At 42.5% G+C, this 27,313-nt stretch overlaps 5 protein-coding genes across 9 annotated transcripts in view; 1 reads left to right on the top strand and 4 right to left on the bottom strand.

Moving 5' to 3' along the window:
- Positions 1 to 73: 73 nt before the first annotated feature.
- cfap410 (cilia and flagella associated protein 410) lies at positions 74 to 2,374 on the top strand. Of its 2 annotated transcripts, XM_056292970.1 has the most exons (7): positions 74 to 318; positions 447 to 465; positions 586 to 632; positions 758 to 987; positions 1,236 to 1,386; positions 1,538 to 1,637; positions 2,206 to 2,374. In XM_056292970.1, the coding sequence occupies exons 1-7, from the start codon at positions 242 to 244 to the stop codon at positions 2,353 to 2,355; spliced, it is 774 nt and encodes a 257-aa protein (XP_056148945.1). In that variant the 5' UTR covers positions 74 to 241; the 3' UTR covers positions 2,356 to 2,374. The 2 variants fall into 2 exon arrangements, with proteins under 2 accessions (XP_056148945.1, XP_056148947.1); XM_056292972.1 differs by lacking the exons at positions 447 to 465; positions 586 to 632.
- Positions 2,375 to 2,943: 569 nt separating this feature from the next.
- Positions 2,944 to 10,077, bottom strand: orc2 (origin recognition complex, subunit 2). Its single transcript, XM_056292969.1, has 16 exons — positions 9,979 to 10,077; positions 9,010 to 9,202; positions 7,715 to 7,801; positions 7,497 to 7,574; positions 7,378 to 7,409; positions 7,196 to 7,253; positions 5,288 to 5,490; positions 5,080 to 5,178; positions 4,815 to 4,924; positions 4,597 to 4,729; positions 4,158 to 4,254; positions 3,901 to 4,047; positions 3,632 to 3,803; positions 3,461 to 3,522; positions 3,227 to 3,345; positions 2,944 to 3,081 (listed from the first exon to the last, which is right to left on the bottom strand). The coding sequence occupies exons 2-16, from the start codon at positions 9,173 to 9,175 to the stop codon at positions 2,998 to 3,000; spliced, it is 1,647 nt and encodes a 548-aa protein (XP_056148944.1). The 5' UTR covers positions 9,176 to 9,202; positions 9,979 to 10,077; the 3' UTR covers positions 2,944 to 2,997.
- Positions 10,078 to 12,007: 1,930 nt separating this feature from the next.
- Positions 12,008 to 14,020, bottom strand: LOC130124255 (uncharacterized). 2 transcript variants are annotated; one of them, XM_056293710.1, is made up of 4 exons: positions 13,888 to 14,020; positions 13,362 to 13,419; positions 12,667 to 13,217; positions 12,008 to 12,565 (listed from the first exon to the last, which is right to left on the bottom strand). In XM_056293710.1, the coding sequence occupies exons 2-4, from the start codon at positions 13,398 to 13,400 to the stop codon at positions 12,208 to 12,210; spliced, it is 948 nt and encodes a 315-aa protein (XP_056149685.1). In that variant the 5' UTR covers positions 13,401 to 13,419; positions 13,888 to 14,020; the 3' UTR covers positions 12,008 to 12,207. The 2 variants fall into 2 exon arrangements, with proteins under 2 accessions (XP_056149685.1, XP_056149686.1); XM_056293711.1 differs by lacking the exon at positions 13,362 to 13,419 and having other exon boundaries at positions 13,888 to 13,998.
- A 1,199-nt stretch (positions 14,021 to 15,219) lies between these two features.
- zgc:162816 (uncharacterized protein LOC571260 homolog) lies at positions 15,220 to 17,915 on the bottom strand. Of its 2 annotated transcripts, none has more exons than XM_056293649.1 (10): positions 17,774 to 17,915; positions 17,471 to 17,626; positions 17,229 to 17,358; positions 16,833 to 16,983; positions 16,572 to 16,782; positions 16,296 to 16,414; positions 16,030 to 16,156; positions 15,814 to 15,876; positions 15,611 to 15,716; positions 15,220 to 15,522 (listed from the first exon to the last, which is right to left on the bottom strand). In XM_056293649.1, exons 2-10 carry the CDS (start codon positions 17,614 to 17,616, stop codon positions 15,433 to 15,435), a joined length of 1,143 nt encoding a protein of 380 aa, XP_056149624.1. In that variant the 5' UTR covers positions 17,617 to 17,626; positions 17,774 to 17,915; the 3' UTR covers positions 15,220 to 15,432. The 2 variants fall into 2 exon arrangements, with proteins under 2 accessions (XP_056149624.1, XP_056149621.1); XM_056293646.1 differs by having other exon boundaries at positions 16,572 to 16,752; positions 17,774 to 17,898.
- A 1,684-nt stretch (positions 17,916 to 19,599) lies between these two features.
- The window catches only part of col6a2 (collagen, type VI, alpha 2), a 16,286-nt gene continuing 8,572 nt past the window's right edge, over positions 19,600 to 27,313 (bottom strand). Inside the window, exons 21-32 of one of the 2 annotated variants that reach the window (XM_056292750.1) lie at positions 27,165 to 27,215; positions 26,983 to 27,081; positions 26,829 to 26,891; positions 26,551 to 26,586; positions 26,405 to 26,450; positions 26,152 to 26,304; positions 25,118 to 25,212; positions 24,268 to 24,449; positions 23,603 to 23,781; positions 23,384 to 23,422; positions 21,039 to 21,367; positions 19,600 to 20,595 (exon numbers count right to left, since the gene is read on the bottom strand). In XM_056292750.1, coding sequence (XP_056148725.1) covers positions 20,329 to 20,595; positions 21,039 to 21,367; positions 23,384 to 23,422; positions 23,603 to 23,781; positions 24,268 to 24,449; positions 25,118 to 25,212; positions 26,152 to 26,304; positions 26,405 to 26,450; positions 26,551 to 26,586; positions 26,829 to 26,891; positions 26,983 to 27,081; positions 27,165 to 27,215 — 1,539 coding nt within the window. In that variant the 3' untranslated portion in view covers positions 19,600 to 20,328. Of the gene's footprint in view, positions 20,596 to 21,038; positions 21,368 to 21,741; positions 23,008 to 23,383; positions 23,423 to 23,602; positions 23,782 to 24,267; positions 24,450 to 25,117; positions 25,213 to 26,151; positions 26,305 to 26,404; positions 26,451 to 26,550; positions 26,587 to 26,828; positions 26,892 to 26,982; positions 27,082 to 27,164; positions 27,216 to 27,313 lie in introns of those variants that run through there. The other variant, XM_056292751.1, reaches the window with a different exon arrangement.

Raw genomic sequence — 27,313 nt, 5'->3', positions numbered from 1 at the left:
GCGCACCTACCGCACAACAATAAAATGAAAATCAACATAATATGTTGACCAGTGATACACATGCGCGGTAGACGTCAACATCCCTGGTTCCCTGCTGCAACTGCAGCGTTGCATTCGTGAGCGGCTAGGGTTTCTCCGCTAAATGAGTTAATTGGACAATGTTTTATTGAACTTCATTTGTAAGGATATGAATCATCAACAGCTTTTTAAGAATTAAACGAACAAATTCAGATGATATAAAATGAAGCTTACACGGAAGTTGGTTCTCGCTAAAGCCAAGGCCTCCGATTTAGACAGCGTGAAAAAACTCAACTGTTGGTAAGTGACAATATTTTTAGACTTTATTATTATTATTGCTTTTCATTTGAGATAACGTTTAAATGCCGACATGGAAGTCAATATTTAAAGTATGTTTAAACACTCTCTTGCCACACTTTATTGCTCAGGGGCTGCAGCCTGACTGATGTGAGTATATACAAGACTGTCAGATCCTGAATACACTACTCCATCTCAACTTCTGCCGTTTTAAATTTGTTTTAATGTTGTGGTTAAACACTTGTTTACCGTTGTTTGCTTCTTCGTTAGATCTCAATCTTCTCTCAAATACCCAACGTTGAGGTGCTGACACTCAGGTCAGCATAACACCCAGACCTAAACTCCTTCTCAGGTTCCCTCCCCCGCCTACACAGAATATTTTGAAGCTTTTCAGTGAATATACTCGAATCATACCTCCGGATCTCCCTTTACCTCTGTGCAGTGTTAACAGCATCTCATCGCTCTCTCCACTTGCTGGCTGCCAGTCTCTGTGCGAACTGTACCTGAGACGAAACATGATTCCTTCTCTTTCTGAACTCTCCTACCTACGACCACTGACACGTCTGAAGGTGCTCTGGTTAGCCGAAAACCCTTGTTGTGGAACTGACCCCAGTCAATACCGGCTAAATGTACTGCGCTGTCTACCTCGTTTACAAAAGCTGGACAACCAGGGTGAGAGCTTGCAGTTTCTTTTTCTGAACCCGAGATTAGATTTATTCGGTGTTTATTTTAGACAACAGCTGAACACACCCAAGACTCGTCTTGGTCCACAGCTTGCACAGAAGAAAAAAAAAAGTCTTTACACCAAATACCGAGATGGAGAAGTCGTACCAGAGGGAAAAGAATGATGGGTGAATGCAGATGAGATGGAAATGGAATGTCATATTCCTGCACTTCTTGGTTGGGTTTTTCATTTGCAGTGGTGACAGAAGAGGAGCTTGCACTTGCTCTCATGGAGGGGGAGGAGGTCACTACACCACCTGCCAGTTTCCAGAACCAGCTTTCCACCAACGGGCTGACAGACTTGGAGACAGAAAATGACCCCCTAAACTACAACATGGAGGAAACCAAGTGAGTCCCAGGAACACAGCCACAAACAAAGTTATACTTATGGAACGTTATATTTTCTGGGAACTCAGAAGTCTCATAATGATCTCTTCTATGGCTGATATGTTATGGTCATTGGAATTCAACAAAGATAACCTTTCTTACATTTCTGTAGTAAAATCAGGGAACAGTTAGGGATGAAGCCTCTTCCCAGAGATAAATTCCCATCACTTTCATCCCCATCGACTAGAGACAGCATACCAGTTGTCAAAAAGGTAATTTAAACTCAGAACTTAAGTATTGGCAAATCCCCCCCCCCCAAACTTGCCAGTTAATCATGCTTAACTGCATTACTGTAGGTTGCATGCTACATGGCTGCACTAACATCCATCCTTTGGCCTTTTTCACTGCTTCCCCCATGTTGTACTGTCCCACACCAACAAACTTCCATGGGTAAAAAATTGTTTTCATAATCAGCATGACAGTTCTCAAGTATGTCAAGGAATGTTTGCACCATATCAAGAAGTGCTATCAAATGTGAGTTCTCAGACCCATTGCAGCTAGCACTAACTGAGTAGGTGAACAATACACTCATACAGAGAGCAACTCCCATCTTTAATTATGCCCTTACATGGTAAATCAAAACTGTCAAAAAACATGCTTTTGAATTGCTATCCCCCCCCCCCTTACCTTTGTTAAGTGCAAAAGAAATGCTTTTGGGTTCTACACAAGTTCCTGATACAGATACAATATCCGATACGGGGCAAGATTTGGAAAACACTATTGATTCACATCCGGAAATTTTTTATTTCTATTTACTAATAAATTCTACTGTATTTTCAGACACATACTCTCGAGGCAGTGCTGTTGCTACTGAAGGATTTGGATGAAGACGAGCTACACATCATACACACCGCTACCCAGAACAGACTTCAAACATACACTCAGCTCAGAAACCCTAATGAACTCACTGCAGACACAGAAAACTACTGACATCCAACAATGATATGTTCCTAAATGTCCCCAATCCAAGTTAATCCCTCTCACCTTGATGTAAACTAAACAGTTTTGGTTGTAAAACAATATCCCATTATAATCATACATGCATGTATTTATACTCTTCCTGTTCAAGTGACACTTAATTATTGGTCAACTGCAATTTTAAATGTGGAGGACAAGTGATAATTTCCTTGGCTTGCATTTTTAAAGCAGCATGCCCAATAAAAAACTGTTTTACAAAATGTAAATAAGAAAAAAGATCTATTTGTGTTAATAAAGAAGAAAAAGCATCAATGCATTAAGTTTTTACTGTTATTTTTTTGGTAAATGCACGTGTGTGGATAGACATTTCAACAACATGAATTAGACAGTGCTACAGAGACAGTTTTAGACTACTGCAACTACTGTATGAAGGCTTATATAGTTAAGATTCACATGGATCATAGTGAAGTCATAGGTGGGCTTTTCTAAAAGAGAAATCTAACCAAGTAAAAATTTAATGGGCAATGTCAGATTAATTTTCATCTAGTAGCTTGCTGCACGCAGTGCTGAAATGGGATACAAAAAAATTGTTGGCAGTCCCACAGAAGCCCAGTCTTCACACAGTTGTTCAGGTTAGTCTCAAACCCCCTCTTCTCAGTCACCCGCCTCCTTCTCCAAAAAATCCATCAATGTATTTGTTTCCACAGGGACTATGAGGTACTCAATTCCATCACCACCCTAGTGAATCATGGGAATAAAAGTCAGCAAGAGAAACTAAACAGCACTGGGACATACAGAGGTATCACATAAAACAAAATAGGACTTGAGCAATACTTTGTGTGAGAAAAGTCTACTGTAATGATAATACTGAAGTGTGCCCCACCTTGCGTGTTCGAATCAGTTTGTGGTCCTTAAACTCAGTCAGCTGGGTCCTCAGAGTAAGATCAGAGTTCACCAAGAAGGCCTCTCGACAGCGCTGGTAGAAATCTTGGAAAGACAATCCTAAAAGCAGTATACACAGACATACAAGAAACCATAAAATCACAGCATCAATTTGGCAGTCATATTTATAAAAAAACATCTGCAAAGCAGTTAGGGAGTTTTGTAATGTGTGTACCTGTGTATGTGGGGTTATCTTCGTTTTCCAGTTGGAATTTCACAAGCAGTTTAAAAATACCTCTGCAAAGAGATAGGAATCATGGTCATTAAAATGTAAAGTGTGTAAAACTAACTCACTGTGCCATTAACGCTTTTGTAGTTTTTCCAGTTACGATGCTTTGTGTGTTACCTAGCATTGGGTGTTAAGCTGCGAAGAACATGTGTGAGGGAGGACAGAGCAAGAGCCCCAGTATGCTGCACCAGGAGAGAGTTTTCATATGATGTCTCCTCTGCATAGCGCTGGAATGTCACACACTCCCACCACAGCCAATTGAACTGACTCTGCTTACAGTGGTCCCACACTGAGAAGCACACAGAAATTCATCAAGATTGTGTCACAGGCACATGGCAACACTGACACACTATGACACTGCAATACGCACACACCAAACCATGTACCTAGTGGAGCGTTGAGGTGGTCAATGGAAGCCACAAGGTGCAGGTTGGGAAGGGATGCCAGCTGCCCCAGTGCACTCTGGGTCTTCTCTCCTCGAAGCATGGGTCCATCAATGTTATGGATTAACAGGTAAACATGGAGATCTGGGCCTAAGGACATGCAGTGTGAAACCTTAACACATTTGAGCCTTGTACCACTATCCCTTTTAATCATAGAAACTATATTTGTAGCACATTCTCTACATTACATATTCACTCACTGTCTTTGAGTGTTTGGCTGATGTACTGGATTTGGTCCGAGGGGGTGCGGAAAGTTCCTTGGTGCTCTAGAACCTCAGACGTAAATGCATTTAAGATCTATGGAGAGAAATTAAACAGCTGGATTAAGATCATGAAAAGTATAATTACAATATTTTCAGCAGTATCTTGTGCCAATTTTTTCCCTATAATGGTGGCAAGGGTTGTTTGCAATTTTGATGTCCTTGGTAGTTCTGTAAATTTCCTATTTGAATACTAGGTGTATATAAGGGTCATATTCTTTGTTTTGATTGAAACTGACAATGATTTTTCTTATAATATCCTGGTTTTTCAAGAAGCAACTTTTGCATTTATGTTGTTGGTTGAGGTCTTGTGTCCTCACTGCAAAATGAATACAGAAAACTCTAGCAAGCTCATTAAAATTCATGTAGGTATACTGACCGATTTCAAAGTAATAGATGGGAAAAATCCATTGACCACCAGGTGAATTTCTTGGGACAGCTCAGACTGGCGGAATTCCTCCAGCAGGGCCTTCTTACTGCCCAGTCCATAGATCAGCACACTGAAGCCCAACCTGTGCACATGTGATGTCTTATACAAGTATTCAAACACCATCACTGTTAGTTACATAGTAACAGATGTGTTTAATCCACACTCACTGTAGCTGCAGCATCCATTTACTAAAGTGCTTTTTGTGTTTGCTGTGGAGCTGCTGGATTTCTGATGAGTAACAGGACAGCTTGTTGTCTAAAAGCTGCAACAATGTCTCCTGCACGCACGTGTGCGCGCGCGCGCACACACACACACACACACACACACACACACACACACACACACACACACACACAAACAAAATAAGAATGTTTCTAAATATTATGGTATATCAAACAAATTGAGCATATGCATTGGGTTTTGCATTCGTACCCTGTCAAGTTGAGGGGTGTGTAAGCGCTGGAGGGTGCGGTCAGATGTCAAGACTTTTGAACTACCGTGAGCCTCGAAATACTCTTCAACCAGACTGGGCTAAAAGGGAGCGATTACAGTACAACATAGTTAAGGAATTGCAACACACACACACACACACACACACACACACACACACACACACACACACACACACACACACACCTACCTGGTTGAGGGGTTCTGGGGTGTTCTTGCTCTTCTTGGCAGGGGTCTTATAGAGAGCTGCAGACTGGGATTTACTGAGATTTCGAGAATGATTTAAATCTTCCTTATTCTCTTGCTTTACTTCACCCTTCTCCTCTTTTTCTTCCTCTTCCTCAGAGTCCGAAGGCGATAGCTCACTGTCACTATCTGAGCGGAGACTGGGGGCTGAAAACATCAAGTGATTTGGGATGATCATAAAAACCCATGTTTACTTACAAACCCCAATTCCAATGAAGTTGGGACGTTGTGTAAAACATGAATAAAAACAGAATACAATGATTTGAAAATCCTTTTCGACCTATATTCAACTGAATACACTACAAAGACAAGATATTTAATGTTCAAACTGGTCAACTTTGTTTTTTTGCAAATATTCACTCATTTTGAATTTGATGCCTGCAACACGTTTCAAAGAAGCTGGGACAGGGGCAACAAAAGACTGGGGAAGTTGAGGAATGCTCAAAAACCACCTGTTTGGAACATTCCACAGGTGAACAGGTTAATTGGAAACAGGTGAGTGTCATGATTGGGTATAAAAGGAGCACCCCCGAAAGGCTCAGTCGTTCACAAGCAAGGATGGGGCGAGGTTCACCACTTTGTGAACAATTGCGTGAGCAAATAATCCAACAGTTTAAGAACAATGTTTCTCAATGTACAATTGCAAGGAATTTAGGGATTTCATCATCTACAGTCCATAACATCATCGAAAGATTCAGAGAATCCGGAGAAATCTCTGCACGTGAGTGGCAAGGCCGAAAACTAACAATGAATGCCCGTGACCTTCGATCCCTCAGGCGGCACTGCATTAAAAACCGACATCATTCTGTAAAGGATATTACCACGTGGGCTCAGGAGCACTTCGGAAAACCATCGTCAGTTAACACAGTTCGTTGCTACATCTACAAGTGCAAGTTAAAACTCTACCATGCAAAGCAAAAGCCATATATCAACAACACCCAGAAACGCCGCCGGCTTCTCTGGGCCCGAGCTCATCTGAGATGGACTGACGCAAAGTGGAAAAGTGTGCTGTGGTCTGATGAGTCCACATTCCAAATTGTTTTTGGAAATCATGGACGTCGTGTCCTCCGGGCTAAAGAGGAAAAGGACTATCCAGATTGTTATCAGCGCAAAGTTCAAAAGCCAGCATCTGTGATGGTATGGGGGTGTGTTAGTGCCCATGGCATGGCTAACTTGCACATCTGTGAAGGCACCATTAATGCTGAAAGGTACATACAGATTTTGGAGCAACATATGCTGCCATCCAAGTGACGTCTTTTTCAGGGACGTCAGGACGACAATGCCAAGCCACGTTCTGCACGTGTTACAACAGCATAGCTTCGTAGTAAAAGACTGCAGGTACTAGACTGACCTGCCTGCAGTCCAGACCTGTCTCCCATTGAAAATGTGTGGCGCATTATGAAGCGCAAAATATAACAATAGAGACCCCGGACTGTTGAGCAACTGAAGTCGTACATCAAGCAAGAATGGGAAAGAATTCCACCTACAAAGCTTCAACAATTAGTGTCCTCAGTTCCCAAACGCTTATTGAGTGTTGTTAAATGGAAAGGTGATGTAACACTGGTAAACATGCCCGTCCCAGCTTTTTGGAACGTGTTGCAGGCATCAAATTCAAAATGAGTGAATATTTGCAAAAAAACCCAATAAAGTTTATCAGTTTGAACATTAAATATCTTGTCTTTGTAGTGTATTCAATTGAATATAGGCCAAAAAGGATTTGCAAATCATTGTATTCTGTTTTTATTTACGTTTTACACAACGTCCCAACTTCATTGGAATTGGGGTTTGTACATACAAAAATTCTTTGGAAATACTAGAAAAATTGAATGGTCACTGTTAAATTTTAACTCACTTGCCAGTCTCTTCCTGAGTCTATGGGGTGTTGTGGAGACAAACCGCACCTTCTTGTCCTATCGAAATAATCGGAAAGAGCAACTCCATCTAGATATCTGGCTCAGGGTAAATGCTGACGTCACAAAAATTAACTTGGGTCTATAATATTTTCGATATATATAATTATCATTGGTCTCTCACCCTCTGTGATGTCCTGCTTTTGTTTCGACAGTCTAAACAGAGCAAGAAAAACAACATATGTGTGTTAAACTGAGATACTTGGAACACACACACACACAAAAATCTAGTGTTGGCCTTACTGCGGCCTGTTCGGCTGGGAGTGGAAGGCTCTGGGCTGGAGGTCACACTTTTCCCGGGGGTTCGTGCTAATTCATTTGCTGCAGACAAACAAAATCAACAAATGTGTAATACCTTGGAGATCAAGACAATATTCTTCTTATATATAAACGTGTAAAGAGCACACATATAAAAGTATGAATTGTAGTATGAGTAGTGCGTCTACTTAAGCCCATTGTACCTGTCTGTGCCATTCCATGGGCACGTTTGTTTTTCTGGAAGGTAAAAACAGAAGCTCCTGCCACGCCACACACACTCTCCTCATCATCTGTTGGACCAGGAAAAAAATATTTCTGATGTGTGCCTTTACTGAGATGTAACCACTTAGGAGATACGAAATTTATAAGATTTATAGTATTTATCATTCTGTCACTCCACATATTTTAACTCAATATCAGTTGCCCAGGTATAAATGTCACATCGCTTCTGTTTTCAGACTGACAGACCAGTGTATTTGCTTATGTCATGCACAAATCAAAGTGTAGCAATCAGGTATCCTAGAGGGGAGGGTCACTGCAAATCAATACAAAGTTATTCAGAGTGAGTGATCACATTTATCCTATGATGAAACATTTCTATCCTGATGGGAGTGGTCTATTCCAGGATGACAATTACCCCATCCACATGGCACCAGGGGTCTCTGAATGGTTTGATGAGTATGAAAATGATGTAAATCATATGCTATGGCCTTTGCAGTCACCAGATCTCAACCCAATTTAACACCTGAGGGAAACGTTAGACAGCGCTCTCCACCACCGTCATCAAAACACAAAATAAGCGAATATCTTTTGGAAGAATGGTGTTTCATCCCTTCAGTAGCATTTAGAGCAGGGGTGGGCAATCTTATCCAGAAAGGGCCGGTGTGGGTGCAGGTCTTTGTTCCAACCAAGCAGTTACACACCTGTGTCTCCTACTCAAGTTCCTCAGCAAAGACTCTACTGGTTGATTAGTGGGATCAGGTGTGTAACTGCTTGGTTAGAACAAAAACCTGCACCCACACTGGCCCTTTCTGGATAAGATTGCCCACCCCTGCTTTATATCCTACTGCAGTGTTTCCCAACCCAGTCCTCAAGGAACCCCTATCCTGCAGATTTTCTTTGCAACCCTGAATAGGTACCTGTTTGTAGTTATTCAACCAATCAGCAATGAATTATGTTGCACACCTTGCATAATTAAGTGCTGTGAGATGATAGGTTGAGTAAGTACAAGCAGGGCTACCTATGAAGGGTTACAATGAAAATCTGCAGGATAGTGGTTCCTTGAGGACTGGTTGGGAAATGCTGTCCTAGTGTATATTTTGCTGGTTGGGTTTATAGAAGAATTCATGCTTGTATGTTATTAATCAAGGAACTGCTACAATGCAGTTCAGGAGCACTACATTCCAGTACATGGAGCTTTAATGTCAGGAGTTAAAAAAACAAAACATTAAAATGTAGAAAAATGAAAATTTCAAGATTCTTTCTGTTACTCACATACCTTCTTTATTGTCTGTACCTAGAGCCTGGACATAGCTTTGCTCATTTATGACTTCAGCCTCATCTTTATCACCATCCTCCTCCTCTTTGGCCTGCCGGCTGGCTGATTTTCTAAACGTCACCATCTTCAGAACAGAACCACCATTGGCACGCAAGACTTCATACATCGAAAGAAGGGTCACTAGTCTGTGAAACTGAACAGACAAAACACTTGGAGAGGTGCATCCTGTTCTACAGAAACTGCGATTTTGGTTCTAACAGTGATTACACGGTTCTCCATACCCTCCTTTTTGTCCACAATGTGTTGTTCCAGGACACATTACGATCTTAGACTAGACAATGCACTGCCTTCTTTTAAAGCGTCTCTTAACATTTACTTTTACCGTATGGCTTTTTCTTAATTTAATCCGTTACTTTTACCCATTATTTTATCCCTACTTTTTAACTTTTATTTGTCATTTGCTTGTTGACTGTGACCTTGTATTTGATTGTCCTCCTGCTTTTTATTTGTCTTTGTGGAGCACTTTGCAACGGTAGTTTTGACAGGTGCTATATAAATAAATTTAACAATAAATATGATCATCATCTTCCTCTCCAACGAACTTCACTTCTAGCACACAGCTAGCGTTACGACAGCCAAACACACACCAACCCCAACACCTAGCAATATGCGAAAACACGAACTACTTGGGTCGCAAAACACAACGTGTCTAACGGGGGAGAAGTCAGACAAGCACAGGTTTAGCTTTTGAGGAATCGATGCTTACGTTAACCGACTCTGTTTACAGATGCTGACTAGCAACCTGTACCATTAGCTAGCCAACTAGTAGCCAACCTCCATAGATAGCCAGGAACACCGTCTAGCATACAGACGGCAAGGACAGATGTTAAAAAAAACCTTGCCAACGATTGTAAACTGAGTTTCAAATAGAGGTTAGAAGCATCAATAAGATGGCATATGGTTACATACCTGCTGGAATAATAGCCCGTCCACCAAACATTAAGAAAACTAACAAATAGAAAGCTTAACTAACAGCTGCATGGGCAGACAATTTCTGCGCCATCCTCCAAACTTTTAAACCATGTGACACTTGGTCAGAAGGTGGCCAATCGAAACGTCGTATCCGTTAAAACGCCATATCCCAAGATGCCCCTCGTACTACATCTGTGGCTTTTGTCAAAGGTGACGCCATCTATTAACGCTAACAGAGATTACATTTTCAAATCACTTTAATCCATCACAGACAGTCGTAACGTAGCAGGTGCACTGGGGAGAAGAGGAATGAAAGTCAGTAGGAGCAAGACGAAATACATATGCATGAATGAGAGGGAGGACAGTGGAATGGTGAGGATGCAAGGAGTAGGTGACGAAGGTGTACGAGTTTAACATTTAAATATTTGGGGTCAGCTGTTCAAAGTAATGAGGCGTGTGGAAGAGAGGTGAAGAAGAGAGTGCAGGCAGGGTGGAGAAGAGTGTCAGGGGTGATGTGCAACAGAAGGGTACCAGCAAGAGTTAAAGGGAAGGTTTACAAGATGGTTATGAGACCAGCTATGTTATATGGTTTGGAGACAGTGGCACCGATGAAAAACAGGAGACAGAGCTGGAGGTGGCAGAGTTGAAGATGCTAGGGTTTCATTGGGAGTGACGAAGAAGGACAGGATTAGGAACGAATATATTAGAGGGACAGCTCAGGTTGGACGGTTTAGAGACAAAGCAAGAGGGACAAGATTGAGATGGTTTGGACACGAGTGGAGGAGAGATGCTGGGTATACTGGGAGAAGGATGCTGAATATGGAGCTGCCAGGGAATAGGAAAAGAAGAAGGCCAAAGAGGAGGTTTATGGATATGGTGAGGGAGGACATGCAGATGGCTGGCATGACAGAGGAAGATGCAGAGGACAGGAAGAGATGGAAATGGATGAGCCACTGTGGCGACCCCTAACGGGAGCAGCCAAAAATAGTAGAAGTAGTAGATATATATCTTGTATTACCTATAATGGTCTAATGGTGCCTATTTAGTTGTGCTTCATCTTAAATTCGAATAATTCATAATTATGATGATCATTAGGCTTTTTTTGTTGTCCCCTTTGGCACTTGGTGCCCTACACACAGTGCATGTACGTAGCAGCGGTGCTGCATAAAACTAGTTTTTGATGTCCTTTTGGTTGACAGAAATAATCAGAAATAAAGTATGGCCTCAGAGACAGTTCCCATTTCGTCAAAATGTAGCTCAAAGTGTTCACTGATATATTTATCCATCCAACCATCATCCAAAATGCTTATTAGTCTGGTCAGTTAAGGGCAAATATGGGGTCAAGGCTGCAAAAAGTCATTCACATTTGAGCCAATGTTTTTCTGTTAATTTAGGGTCCAATAAAGAAAAAAATGCAAGGAGCCCAAAATTTTAGGTGGGGGAAGTCTCTGAAATGGCCACGCCCACTTTTTAGGCCTGGAAATCAGTATCTCGGCTCCTGAATGTCGCAGAGAGCTGATCATGGGCTCAAAAGAAGCAGAAGCACCACATTTATATAAGCATTATGAACAAACATATACCCCAAAACCTTTACTTTTTCAGGTATTTACAAAAAACTAATTTTCACTGGTCACATACATGGCCACGCCCACTTTTTAGCCCTGGGACTATATCTCAGGCTCAGCTCTCGGAGGTTGCCCCGAGTTGATATTGGGCTCAAAAGATGTGGAAATAACTATTTATATTAGTGCTCTGAACAAATATACTGTATGCCCTAAAACCTTCACGTTTTGAGCTATTCATGAACATGTTCTTTTTTCCATTGAATTGATCAGCAGCATGCAATCAACTTTAGCCAAATCTGTGCAAGAAGGCTATACAGTTTGTTTGAGTAAAAGTGTTACATCTACTCATGGAGTGCTAGTATTCAAGTTGACTCTTTGTTATAAGAGGAGGAACCCAGTAACCACCAAAGAAACAAAGCAAACCATGTGAGGTCCAAAAAAATCTTTATTTTAACCTCACACATCCCATCAGACTGGATTCAAACACTTGCTGAGGCACTTGCAATAAATGAGACATTTCATCCCTCTGCCAGCACAAGAACATGAGGTACACTTATTAGATCTGCAACTACACACCCCTGTTACTTGAGACAATGTATCTCTTGTGGAAACTGTGCTCCACTTGACGAAGAGTTCCTCTCCTTCGGTAGTCCAACCCCATTCAATGACAGGGGGACAAGGGAGTTGTAGCAGGCTGTTTTACATTGTCCAAACTACCCTTCTTAATAACCCTGTAATGTGCCCCTGTCTCTTTCTGCACTACATTTATGTCCAGACAGCTGTTCGAGAGTTTCTCAGCAAATCGTGTAGAGTGAGATTTGGGCCGGTCGAAGCCCAAATCTTCAACTTTCTGCAGATAAATATTCTCGAGTTTGTGAAGATCAAAAACATTTTCTGAGCTGTCATCAATGAAGTTCCCTACTTCCTCCATGGCGATATATTCAGCATACTGGATCATGTCTGGGGAGTTCTGTGATGAAGTTCTTTCTTGCTTTATCCTGCAGCTCGCTGAACTGTATCTAGTAAGAAGAAATAATCAAATTATTAAAATATATATATATGGCCCGACTATAGCTCAACTTAAGAATTGAACTTAAAAGGGTATGTTGTGCTGGCTCACCTGTTACGGTATCTTGAGTGGCACTTCCTGTGATAGAATAACTCCCGTGATCTAACATCAGTTTCAAGTAATCTGAGTATTTTGCCATCATTCAGGACTTTGGCCATCATCTCTAGATTGTCTGTGAAATCCTTCACATGTTTTGCTGACTTTTCTTTTCCCGCAGCAGCTAACAATGGTTCTGATTTGTCCTTCTTCCGAGGGTTCTCAATGGCTGGCTCTTCACAATAGAAGCAAAGTTCGGCTCCAAACGCAAGACTAGGCCCAGCCTTTGCTCGTGTGTTTGCCCCAATAGTCTGGTGATCTGCAAGGTCCAGTTCTCTTTTCCGTTTACGATCCTTCGCACAATTGAAATGGCTGTTATTATAGCGATCATAGCAACTCTTGTGGATTTTATATCCATCCTGTAAAGTTTCTGCATTGACAGCTGACAGTCTCTGTGAAAGATTGATATCCGCATCATTGGTGATCAGTCCGGATTCCTCAAACAGTTTTACTTGGTGAAGCAGCTTAGGAGCTGTGACAGCAGTTATGTCCCTTCCACCAGATTCCTGTCATGAATTTAGAAATGAAATGTTGGACTCATTGCTGTCATAAACATTACATTACTGAAGGAATACGCATGAAAACTAACACTGTTGGACTCATTGATGTCATAAACATTATACTACTGAAGCACACACGTGAAAACTAACCTTGCAGACAATGCACAGGGTCTTGTTCCCTAGTTCCATAGTTAGGATGGGGGATCATCTGATCATGGAAAATCAGAACTAATTTAAACTTGATTTTTCTGTACACAAGTTTGTAACAGAGTGATGTTTCACTGGTATGGCACAATACATCCACCCTCCCACAAAAATAGCATGCAATAAACAATGTTATTTATTCTTCTGCATAGATACAAAATATAGTCCAATAAAAGTGTGTCCAAATATAGCATAATAAAAGTGTTGTTACTACAAATACTTTCACCCTTTCATACCAGCCAACTAAAAATGCCCAAAATTAACCAACATGTGTAGAGCAAGCAGACACACAAACACCAACTGTCCAAAAGTAGGTAATGCCTTAGCCAAATACTACAACTGTGCAACTGTGCTGTCGAGTGTAGCGAGCAAGTCATGCTTGCAAGGCTAGTTAGGCCTACACATATGAGCTAAGGTGAAAATAATGTTTTACAAGGTAAACATACAAAAATAAAACAACACTGTTCCTTACCATCCATCCACGAGGTCAGGAACAAATTAACTCACTGATATGAAGGCCAGATGAGGCATGCATGTCATATTTTGGCAAATGTTTACAGTAAACTAGCTTTACTGAAACATGTGCACTTCTGCTTCCTTTCCTGTAGAATCAACCACTTGATAAACAAACAGCGCCAATTTGTAATTGTGGTCAGAGGCGGCATTACATCCCAAGTGATAAGAAGAACCACAGACAACTAAGATATTTTCTAAACTCATGATTCGTGTGTGTATTGTGCTTCATGCTTTATAACATAGGCAGCGAATGAGATTCATGTCAAATATAGCTTTTTACAACCTTCAGGAGCTGATACGTGAAACGTGACCAGTAAAAATTAGTTTTCTTACAATATCTGAAAAAGTAAAGGTTTTGGGGTATATGTTTGTTCATAATGCTTATATAAATGTGGTGCTTCTGCTTCGTTTGAGCCCATGATCAGCTCTCTGCGACATTCAGGAGCCGAGATACTGATTTCCAGGCCTAAAAAGTGGGCGTGGCCATTTCAGAGACTTCCCCCACCTAAAATTTTGGGCTCCTTGCATTTTTTTCTTTATTGGACTCTAAATTAACAGAAAAACATAGGCTCAAATGTGAATGACTTTTTGCAGCCATTTTGCCTTAACTGACTAGACTATATTCTGCTCTCAGGGTCACGGGGATGCTGGAGCCTATCCCAGCAGTCATTGGGCGGCAGGCGGGGAGACACCGTGGACAGGCCCCCAGGCCATCACAGGGCCGACATACACACACGTTCACATCTAGGGACAAGTTAGTATGGCTAATTCAACTGACCTACATGTCTTTGGACTGTGGGAGGAAACTGGAGCACCCAGAGGACACTTACACAGACACGGGGAGAACATGCAAACTCCACACAGAGGAAAACCTGGGTTGACCCCAAAGGTTGGACTACCCCGGGGGCTTGAACCCAGGACCTTCTTGCTGTGAGGTGACCGCGCTAACCACTGTGCCACCATGCTGCCCTATACTGATATATTTACAGAAATTATTTTTTTACTGATATATTTATGAAAAAAATCAATATCAGTTTTATTAAACCCAGTTTTGGATTTTAGGTAAGAAGACCAGATTATGAAAGGGAACATCGCTTCACTCGGCTGCCATGTTGTGTTGGTTAACAGTGTACTCGGCAACCCTCCTGCTGTCCCACAGCACATCTCCGCCAACTCGTCCAAAGTCTCCTTCTTGTTTAGTTTAGTGGTTTCCGCCTTCCCTACATTTCACTGGTTAGGAATGTGTGTTGCTTGAAAGGAAAAAAAAAAGAATGTTCAAAGACCAAGGTAAATTTAATAAAGAGCTTTTATTATTATAAAGGTACCTAAATACTTAGTTTGCCGATAAGTAAAAATTCTGTCATATTACATTAGAAGGGACAAATTGCATCTTTTTTTTTTGTAGAAGACATAATCGTTTCAATGTGCTTGCCTGTGGCATCTACTTTTATACCCAATACTGTGAAGAGGATAAAATCATTGTCAGTCCAAGGTGGGGTTTTCACCATCCGCGTGCGGGCAACCATTTCCCCACCAAACGTCCTCCAGAGTGGATGTGGTAGACAGGATGCATCGATGCCGTTGCACACGACTATAGAAAATAAGGGGAAAAATGTAAAGAAAAACAAACAATAAAAGGCAACAGATTCCGCATTCACTTGTACATTGTGTTGACTAACATGGTACGGGATCAACGTGAGCAAAGAACCCAGAGGATATTTGCTGTGGTCAAGCATGTCTGAGATGGGCTCCACTCTCCCATGTTCCTGGGTCATGGACACCAACCTAGTCACAGAACAGATCAGAGTCACTCGTCCATGTATCAGTCATGTTTAGCCATCAGTTTTGAATTAGTGCCACAAGGTGAAGCGGAAAACATTACTTAAGATTAGGCTGTCCCTCAATCATAGCGTATCCAGTGGGAAGTTTTCCAGCTCCATCCAGACTGAGCAGGGTTGAGTGAGAACAGGTTAAAGGTTTTGATGAAAAAAACAAACAAAAAACAAACTTTGAATCAGGTATTGACAAAAATATGTCAAAATAGCCAAATATTGGTAAAAATATCAGTAAAAAACTGACAGTAGGATGATTGTTGTACCTGATTCCAGTCCAGCCACAGTCGATCAGTAGCTGGTTCCTGTGAGGGCAATGTCCAATGACCCTGGTCAGAACTCGCACGGCCACGTCCTCAAGGCTGCAAGAGCCTATCACGGACTGTTGCACATCTGACAGCCATCAGACAAAATACCTTTGAAGATCTACGTTTTTGTCATTATGCCGTCTTTGAGGTCTACATTCTTGCAAACATGCACATTTACAAACTGAGACTATTACAAGACTCTGTGCATGTGTGTAGACACACACCATAGAAGACATAGTTTCCAGGATGCACCTCACTAAGGCAGGCCATGTCTTTGACTGGATGGCTACAGGAAGGGGTGGAACCAATACTGGACTTGCAGGAGATGCCAACAGCCTTCAGTCTAGGGAGAAGCAAACCCAGAGGTGTTCACAAGATGACTCGGTCAATACAAAACTTCCCAGGAAACAAATGCGATGGCCAATTTTTATGTCCTTGTGGCAAAACAGCATACACATACATAAATCTGTGTATGGTGGGTTTTTGTTGTTTTGTCTTACTTATCCATAAACTGTAGAACGAAGGTGGTAGTTTCCTGGGCAACAGCTTGTATTTCCTCAATGCCTCTGCAGTTATAGGTGTTCCCACAATGTGCATATACACCAGTTAGCTCCACACCCTCTGTTTCAGAGATGGCCTGAGCCAATTGCATAGCCTCTGGTTCTGAGTGTAAGATCCCAGCTGGAGAGAATAAATGCTTTTTAATATATTCTTGAATTCTACAGGTCAGCGCAAACTTGCTCTCATCACTCCTTGCCTACCTCTCCCATTGCCACAGTCTAGTTTCAGCCAGACGTGCCACGGCCGTCTGTCTCTCAGTGGTCTCTTCCTCAGCTGCTCCAGAGCATCAGGGTGATCCAGTAAAACCTGAAAGAGAGTCAGTCTCTCTGAGAGGGCTGCAGAGCGCTCCACCTGCGCGCGCGCGCGCGCGCACACACACACACACACACACACACACACACACACACACACACACACACACACACACACACACACACACACACACACACACACACACAGTTAATGAGTTAATGGAGTTGGGGTGCCAGTATTCAGCACTCAAGGTAATCTTTTCATTGAGACGATCTGGGAGGTGTAGCGATGTTACTGAGTTGTTTTAGGGGAAGAAATATTCAGGGGACAGTGTTCGAGAGCACCTTATCAAAGGGAACAGAGTATGCATAGAGGATGTCATCAAATCCATGGTCAGCGTAGAAAGAGGCTTCTGCAAGCGTGGACACCACTATACAGCGCCGTGATCCACCTGTCATTATGTCAGCGCACTCACTTTAAATGCGCACACACACGCACGCACACACACATATATTAGCATTTACTTCACATGCTGCCTTGCATGAATATATTTGTGTGTGTGTGTGTGTGTGCTGTAAATTCATACAGGGTTTTGTGGGTCTTCATGTGCGGTCTTAGCTGGACTCCCATTTTCAGAAAGCGCTCTGTCATCCTCTGTGCATTTCTTTTCACGATGTCCACATCCACTACCAGAGCAGGGGTACACAGGTCTGTTATCGTGTCTCCCTCCATTATGTCGGCCCTGGAAAACATGACATAAGTGCACATACTCTCATGCAATTCAATTTTCGTGCATGAATGATTTCACAGAACAATCTGGATAAATGTGTAAAACCAGTCATTTTTAAAAAAATCTATTTCCAAACAACCCACTTAAAACCATACTCACGCAAGGCACGGGGTCCGAGTCAAACTTCCGATCGGCAGATGTTCAATATTCAAATATCTGCACTTTGAACCCTTGTAGCTCGCCGCCCCACTCGGTGATCGCTGTTTCCTGTAATGGGCAATTATTTCTACGGCGTCCTCGCGCGGTCAAACAGCCTTCCGAAACTTGCAGTGATTTAAAATGCGTATTAACTTTTTTACGATTGAATTTGCGGATTCCACTTTCTATCGTTTGCATTTATTTTTATTTTTTGAACTGGGCTTTCTTCGATTCACCCAATTCTTATTTATAGGTCGAATAAAGTTACATTTGGGGTATACTCTGAGATGTTGTCAGTGACGTCGTTACACTTTAATACCGATTCAAAAGGTATCATTGGGTTAAAGTGCCCGATAATAATGCCATGGCTGTAGTGAGCAGGTTTTGATATGTATTGAGCGCGCATGCGCGAGTGTTGAGCCTTGAAGATATGCCTAGTAGAAGGTAAACGTTATGCCTTGGTCTCCGGTCCGTTCTTTACTAATATAAGTACTATAAAGTACAAGACGATGGCAGGCAGAATTTCCTTTCTGTCAAATAGTCGATATTCCACCGGCTGATTTCACCGTTTCCTCGGGTATGATAATCAGTGAAATTAGCTGGTTTAGCGTTTCTTCATAATAACACTTGTTTTCTTCTTCCACGATTACACGTCCACAAACTCATGTGGTTGGACAACACTCTTTTCGTCGTTTTGGTTGCATGGCAAACTAATGATAAATGAGTGTTGTGTGGCAATATCGTTTGTTGATTTGAAGGCATTAGTCACTATTAGACACTAGCACTTAAACACTAGTCACTTTTTTTGTTGTTACCGGATGCTAAAAAAAAGATAGGTACTATTAGAATAGTGAGTGCTTTTTAAGTTAGTGATTAGTAAATAAAGTAAAAGAACAAGTGTTTATTGTCACAAGTAAAAGAGAAAAGTTACTCGTCATGATGAAATGAGTGTCTAGTGCTTATTCTAACAGAACTAACTCCAATTTTAGCAACTAGTCACTTTACAATAGCGACTAGTGTTAAAAAAAAGTACTAGTGTCAAATGTTTAGTGACGAGCGCATTGACATGAATAAATGATAAAACGGTCTGCTACAGTGTCGCGGGAATATGCATGCTATTTTCCCCTCGCCAGCAGAGGGCAGTAGAGATACAGATTTATGCGAGAGAGAAAGAGAGAGAGAGAGAGAGAGAGAGAGAGAGAGAGAGAGAGAGAGAGAGAGAGAGAGAGAGAGAGAGAGAGAGAGAGAGAGAGAGAGAGAGAGAGAGAGAGCGAGCGAGAGAGAGCGATCCAATTACTGCTCAAATCTCTCCTACAACCAGTTTTACCTATTCCTTTTTCCATTTAATTTTTTTTATACTCTATTAACCTATTTTACTGTCACCTGCTTTGGCAACATTGTAATGTATACAGTCATGCCAATTGAGCATTATTGAATTGAGAGAGAGAGAGAGAGAGAGAGAGAGAGAGAGAGAGAGAGAGAGAGAGAGAGAGAGAGAGAGAGAGATTATTTAAACACAAAGAGGTTGTTTGTGCCTACCAATCTGCCTCTGAGTTATCTGAGATGTAAATCAGATGAACAAATAGCTAGAGAGCCTACAACTGTTTGCTGTCATAGTTTACTTTACCTGACATGTAGTCTGTTACTGCAACATCATGGCCTTTTTTATGGGTCATGATGAAAAATGGGCTAGCACAACTCCTGCCTTCTTAGGTTATAAAGCTGTAATGACAGTTATGCATGGATCGATCAAGCATGTGTTCAAACAAACAGAGTACATCTTTGGGTTCACCACATTCAGTTTTATTAAACGTCATGTATACACATTTGTCTGTCTTTTGTTCATTAGTGCACGTGTGTGTATGTGTGTGTGTGTGCGTGCGTGTGTGCGTGTATACAAGTAAGACATTACTTTGACATTGATTTTGGGGCATGAACATTTCTCTGGAGAAAACATGTAAATGATTGTCTTGTTACCTGAACAAACTACAGTAATAAAAACTATTACTTGACATATAAAAGGTTTTCAGATCGATAGAACAGCTTTGATTTCTACATTAGCACCTTTAATGTGAATACTGACAAAGTGAGAGAGACTTTACAATTTAAAAAACCAATACAAAACAAAAGAAACACAAAATAAGACCTGTAATTTGACTCTTACTCATTCAATATCTGCACACTTCTCTGCTTGGAGTGTCTTTGGTTGGAAGTGCTGATGATAGATTTAAAATGAATAGAACGCCCTTGTTAATACTGATATGTAATGGTGTACGTCTGTGCGCGCGTTTATGTTTGTAACCTGATTTGGTCCCACACTGAATGTTTTGAGGAGAGTAGCTACAGTTTAATCCATATCAAGTGATATGTTTCAATCTCAGTGCCCTATTTATAGCAGTAATGACGTTAGCAATTTCAACGAGGGCCCTGTGCTTGACACATGTGCACATAAGGAGTAGGTCCATCTTTTATTCTATGCATCCTAATTCTATGGCATTGAACCCCAGAGTCCCTCACTAGCATATCCAGCGGATGAAACGCTCAAAGAATGAGGGTTTGGACAGCATGGCGTAATCATCGCCTCTGAAGATGGCCGACATGTCCCCAAGGGCCACCTTACGCAGCACCTCCTGGTCTATATCACGTCCCATGGCGATCACCGTGGGAACGCCCTCTGCCCGTCTCATGGAGGACACGCCCTCCTCCAGGTTTTCGCTGGAAGTGATGCCATCGGTGATGAAGACGAACGACACCTCGGCATTACGACGAGCCAGTTGGCTGCCCTGTAACCAACACACACACACATGAATATAGCTCACAACATATCTGTGAATGTTCTCATTCATCCAGGTCATGGTTATCCAAAGGAGTTGAATCAAGTGCAACTGGACTTGGTATATATCCGTGAAGACTGGCTGGTGATGAGACTCAGAGGATAAATTCTGAGTCTTATCACCAGCCAGTCAGACTAGCTTGGTCTAGTCAGAAAGGCACGAACTGAGGAAGCCTCTTGGATGAGAGGCGAAACGTCTTCACGGATATATACCAAGTCCATCTGCACTTGATTCAACTCTGTTGGATAGCTCACAACATAGTACGACATAATGGGAAGCTGATATTTGGTGGAAATATTTGTTTTTTTATCACAAGTTTTGTATAAAAAAAAAGGACAATAAATCATAACAAATGTGTGGGTGTTTTTAGATCTGTTTGTGTTCATCCATACCACCACCAGGTTGTTGACAGCATGGATGATGGCGTTGCCCAGAGAGGAGGAGGAGTCCATGTAGGTCATCTGCGCCAACGAATCAGAGATCAATGTCATATCATGTGTGAGCTGGAACTCCACCTTCTGTTCTGATGGGCTGCCATACTGCAGCAGGGCAATGCGAGCATTCCTCTCATCTGATTGGTTGCTGGCCAGAGTGAGGCGGTCGGCCACATGCTCAATGAACTCTTTGGCCCTGTGGTGGTTCTCTAGGCCCATCCTCTCAGAGCCGTCCAACAGGAACACAATATCTACTGGCCGCTGAACACAGCTGGCCACAGCAGGCTCTGGAATCCACAAAGACAAAATCACAGAGCCAGACAGGGAGACAGACAGACAGACAGACAGACAGATGGACACATGCACATCCACACACACACACACACACACACACACACACACACACACATACACACACACACACACATACATAAACACATTCATATTAGCATGAAAAAAGCGAAAAAAAGCATCACATATTGTAAATTAAGATTGGTATTCGGTGAGCTACAGCTTGCACACAGATGCTTGAGTCAAAGTGCCCCCCCCTAAATAAAACATGGACAAACAGCCCAGTTTCAGACTATATATATAGAGCTCTTTGATTTCAGCAAAACACCCTTGTATCAATTGCCCCTACATCAGAATCATACGGTTTCAGTTTGCTGTAATATTTTATTGTCTTGAGAGGACATTATGCAGACAGGAAAAACACATTCTGTTCCATTCAAATTGAAATATTTCACATTGGCAAGTTGCAGTCGCACAGCTATCATAATACAGTAACAGCTTCTCTGGAAATCATCTCTGTGGTACTCACTGCCCAACAAAAACAAGGTAAGCTACATATAAAACATGCAGTGATAAAGGCTAAAATCAGCTGATGGTATGCAACTCAGCAGCTGGTCATTTACAATGCTAAAATATACAATAAGTCCTTCACGTGCTGAGGCAATCAAGCGAACCAGTCAGCTTCTCATACTGTTATATTCCTACACCAAGACAGACCATATGTAATGGCCTTTCAAACGTACATGAGTCATTCACAGGACACAGGAAGTGAAGTGACCTTTGTAACCATGGATATGTGCAAAACAGCAAAACACGATCATCGGGGTGAATCAGCAAGTTAGTAATTCACCGTGGAAATGAGGCTTCAGCGTTGAGCCACTGTACAGAGTTAAATGAATAGCTCTGTAGACGGCCCTCTGTCCAATGCAAGGATGACATTAGTTTTCCATCTAAATGGAAATAACATCCTCCCCAGGGCGGAAAGGACGATATGTTTCATATTCAGGTTCTTAATTTTTTCACTTTCATGCTTTTTTTTTTAATGAACAATGTGTTGCTTATTCATTAATAACCAGGAGAAGGAGCGTCATGCATCCTAGGTTTTTTGGCCCACCACATAACTACATATACAGAATAGCCTCTGTAAATGCTTAGTACTCTGAGTTTTCGAACTGGACCAATTTTTAATCATGCTAATTCAATGCATCAGCCCAGGACTAAACTACACGGGCAAAGATAACAAAGTGCTCGATTTTAATAATATGTATTCTATGCCCAGCGGTAAGCTTATTAGTTATTGGCACCCATAAGGAGTCTGATGGCAAGGTAGCATGGTTAGCGTGTGAGCGTTAGCAGAGTCCTATGGCTTTCTCTGGGTCCCCCATAATGTCTCCATATACGTATTTGAAGGAATCGATGAACAGTTGGGTCCAGTGTTGCCTGTCCACTCCCTGGGCGAGTTTGGCTCTCTGGGCTGTGTAGGCCATGGTTGCCACGCCAACCCCGTACTGCTGCTCACTCAGACCATTCAGCAGGTTGGCCACACCCTCCAAAGAGGTGGGAACCAATGAGGGACTCCCTTCCTCAGCCAGGGGCCCCCAGGGGGGAGGGGCTTGCCCTGCAGTGGCGCCCCCTCCTGCAACAAGTGGGTGGAATAACAGTGGGCGGGGTCCCCCAAACACGGCGCATCAAAACATCCAGCTAAAATGGAGGGATGTACCCCACAGTGTTGTAGAGAAAGGGGGTGCTACTCTGGTCTTGTGTAATTGCTTTATGGCCACAGAAATCAATCGCAAAACAGGCTAAAGAGGCAACAACTATTTAACTGAACTGCAAGGCAGGGCAAAACGGCCTAAGCCTAGGCACACCCAAACCACCACTTTGACAAAAATGAATAGCTAGGTGTTGGTCATCCGGGCTAGATTACTAAAAACAACATGTTAGAAAATAATGTAGATGCCACATTAAGGTTCACCTTACCATATGTGATATACAATGTTTAAGAATCTTACCTGATTTACAAGGGAGGTCAGGGCACACAATAACTGGATCTGCAACCAAGCCAGAGAGTCAATGTTATATGAGTACAGAAAAAGCCACCAATCTTTGAGTTCTTTTAGTAAGTGAATATTCATGTGAGGATGATATATGTCTACGCAGGAGTGTATGCTGTGTGTGTGTGTGTGTGTGTGTGTGTGTGTGTGTGTGTGTGTGTGTGTGTGTGCGCGCACCTGGGCAGAGCACGGTCTCAATTTTGTCAATGAACTCCTCAGCGACCAGGTCAGCGAATCGTCTCATTCCCAGCACCCTGCCGTCCCTCTGACAGGCGATGCTCTTCAGACTCTCATTCTCCTCAGTCTGGTCAAACATATCCCCAATCCCGATGGCACTAACATCCACGCTGGGATCACTACATGACAATCAGAAAAAAGACTTTTTGACACATGAGAGTTATAAATCTCCAAACACAGGTCCAGTGTCAGGTACCTTGCATGCGATCCTGAATATCCCGAATAAAATGATATTCAGGGCAGCAATTAAACACTGCCAGCAGTCCAGCCAAAAGCACGACTCGTCCAAACTATGACAAAAATGAAAGATTTGGTGTCGGTCACCTAGGTCCAATTGTTGAAACAGCACCTTAGAACACCCAGTAAACACAAGGGAAAGGTTTGCCTTATATTCTAAATGATGTTTCAGAATGTCATCTGGTTCATATGAACACGTACACACACACACACACACACACACACACACACACACACACACACACACACACACACACACACACACACACACACACACACACACACACACACACACACACACACACACACATACACAGACACACACAGAATCTCCAAGCCTACAAACAGCCATGTCTCTGTTACTGTACCTGCAGAGATAGGTGAGCAGAGAGTCGTCATCTCTGGGGTCGAAGCGTCCATCGGTAATCACAACTACCGTCACGTTGGCCTTGGCTCTGCGGCTGTCCCTGATCAGGTTGTCGTAGGCATACTTCAGAGCAGACGGGGTCCATGTGCCACCGGCAATCCACTCCATGCCCTTCACTGCATCCTACGCAAAGTGGACGGCGGCATGTTAGGTACCACTGTTTCGACTATTTTTCAATCGCGACCTGTGGCTAACTTGATTGCATCAGTGGAAAATGTGCTCTCACACACCTGCGACAACCCTCCATTCAACAGCCCTCCCTTTCTCCATCATTACCCCACCTCCATCCACGTCAAAATAGGGTTTTGACACAGACGCTTAATAGTTCAACAGCACACAGGAGTAGTTAGATTAGATTATACATACCAATAAAGGACCAAACGTATGGGAGAGAGAATACAATGTGGATGAATGCATGTGTATTTGTGTCTATACACAATTGATGGGGTATGAGCAAGGTGCAGTGAGGGGCATTTGCTACTCTGGGCTGAGAGCACATCTGGAGGGAAGGAGGGAGATAATGAATATAAAAGAAAGGAGAAGGAGAAGAGAGAGAAAAAACAAGTAGCTTATCCAGAGCTTAATGCAAAGGCTGCAGACCTTGACCTTGATGTATGAAGAAACATCTGGAAGCCATACATAATACTGACAGGGAAATAGAAAGAGGACCACTGAGAAAGTACACTGTCTATGTTTGTGTGGGGGAGAGGGGTTGTGTGTTTGCGTGAATAGGTCAATGAGTGAACGAGTGACAGCGAACGTGCACAAGTGTAGGCAGGAGTGTGTCAGACCTTGAAAGCAGACATAGAGTCAATCTTGGGGTCATTGAGACGGATGGCCTGGAAAGTTCCACTGTGACTGTATTGAACAACTCCCACCCTTGTACCTTTCAACAGAAACACAAGTTGTCACAAAAAACTCAAAACCTGCAACTGACTTTCAACTAAGTCTGACATTATCATGTGCTAATTTTTAATCATCGGGCCACAATGCTCATTTAAAGTTATGTTTTACCAAAAACATTCTCAAATGGACCAATGAATCAACATTTAGTCAATAAACTCCACTTTGTTTTGCCTAAAATGTGCAGATGCATATGTATAGTGGGTGACCACTATACTACACAAACCCTTAACCCATGTAGCATTACTACCTATTGGAAGTGCAGAGCCACCTTAATAGGGATGATCATCATCATTCACAGAAGTCCCCCTCCAAAGTATGGATTACCAATGCAGCGATTTCATACTGTAGGATGAACACCTTACAGTAGGCAAATGGTTCTCTCAGTTTTGAGGGTTGAATTGACTCAACATTGGCAGTCCACTGTGGGGAGAATTAGATCAAATATCTCCGGGGCTTCAGTGCCTTCTCTTCCTTCGTAACAAAGTAATAAGCGCTCGTTCGCACATATAGCAAGCTAAGTTATGCAACACCAGATAACACACAGCCTGTGTGTCCATGATGGTACAATGAAATCGAACAATGAAATCATGCGCAATACAGGGCACATCAATTTCGAGGAGGAAAAGGGAACAGCATGGTATTAAAAATGGATTATGGGTGTCATAATTTGTCCATTTTTGTAACAATCTGTTTATAAAAGCTAAAATAAGACAGTAGTAGTCATGTCTGATTCATACAATGCTTTCTCAAAGAAACATTTCTGAGAACATAATATGCACTTGGTCAAAAAGTAGGAGGTGGTACTTGAGTCTCACTGGAAAAAAAACAGAACACGACACCTGGCAGGTATGTCGTTGACATCATCGAAGATCATACAACTCTAAGGAATGTGTAAGATGTGGAAAGCAAGGAAACAGACCTGTTTCTGAGTTGGGGTCCTTGGCAAGGGAGCCCAGTCTGTTGATGGTGTTGATGACAAAGTTCTTCTCCAGGGTAAAGTTAGTCAGACCCACCGACTCTGAGCTGTCAATCACAAACACAATGTCCAGGGCTCCGCACCGCTTCTCACAGTCTGCAGACACACATACCAAGAAAAAAAAAAGATGGTAAGACAACTGACAGATGAGCAGAACATGCTTCGATCACCACAGTAACACAGTGAGCCAACGTACCACAGCAACCACAGGTCTCCCTGATGTAGTTCATGACATCACACTCCTACAATCAGATAAGAAAACATCACTTCATGTTCAAAGCTCCATTTGTTTGCATTTTTTTGGGACATGATCAAAACAGTGGTCAGATTGAAAGGTCTTACGGTGAGACCAGGATCTCCCTCGGGGCCAGGATCTCCCTGCAGAGGAGGAGACAAAAAGACATCTGTGACAATTCAACCGTGTACTTAAAAGGAAAAGTCTGCTTTGTGACAGTCAGTGAATGTTAGTTGTTGGTATACAAGTGAGACTATGGAGATGCCTGCCGTGGTTCATCTGGCTTAGCCAAGCTATGTGCAGCTAGAGGACGTTTTGGGCCAAGTCTGATTCAGCCCCACAGTATCAAAGGTGAGCATGTTTTGTTTGTGTGGCAGATACTTACGTCACGTCCGACTTCTCCTCTTGGTCCTCTTAGTCCAGGTTCACCCTGTGACCCTGTCTCACCCTGTGATAAGCAAAAAAGTCAGCGATACATCATTGAAGAGTGTGTGCAGTCATCTTTGTGACAGAAGCACTTCAGATAAGGTTTCACTCACTGGCTCTCCTGGGGTACCCTTTTCTCCAGGGCCTCCCTTTGGACCACAGTCCCCCCGGCTGCCCCTGGGGCCTCGATTGCCCTTCTCTCCTCTCTCACCCTATAGGGCAAATAAAAGACTGTCACCTCAGTGTGTTCATCCACCCAGCTGTTCTAATCAAAGCGAGTGTGTGTTTATGTTACCGAAGGTCCTCTTGGTCCGGGATAACTGAAACCAGGTCTTCCCAGATCCCCCTGAATGATACAACAAACAGTCAAAAGCAAAGAATGACAGCAGCTCTGACAGTGACAGACAGAGATTTACAAATGGGTAGATGGCAAGTTCAGTCAGT

This window comes from Lampris incognitus, chromosome 14 (assembly GCF_029633865.1).
Source record: "Lampris incognitus isolate fLamInc1 chromosome 14, fLamInc1.hap2, whole genome shotgun sequence".
NCBI lineage: Eukaryota > Metazoa > Chordata > Actinopteri > Lampriformes > Lampridae > Lampris > Lampris incognitus.
Note: the sequence above shows the minus strand (reverse complement) of the source record. Positions and strands in the feature narration are given on the sequence as shown.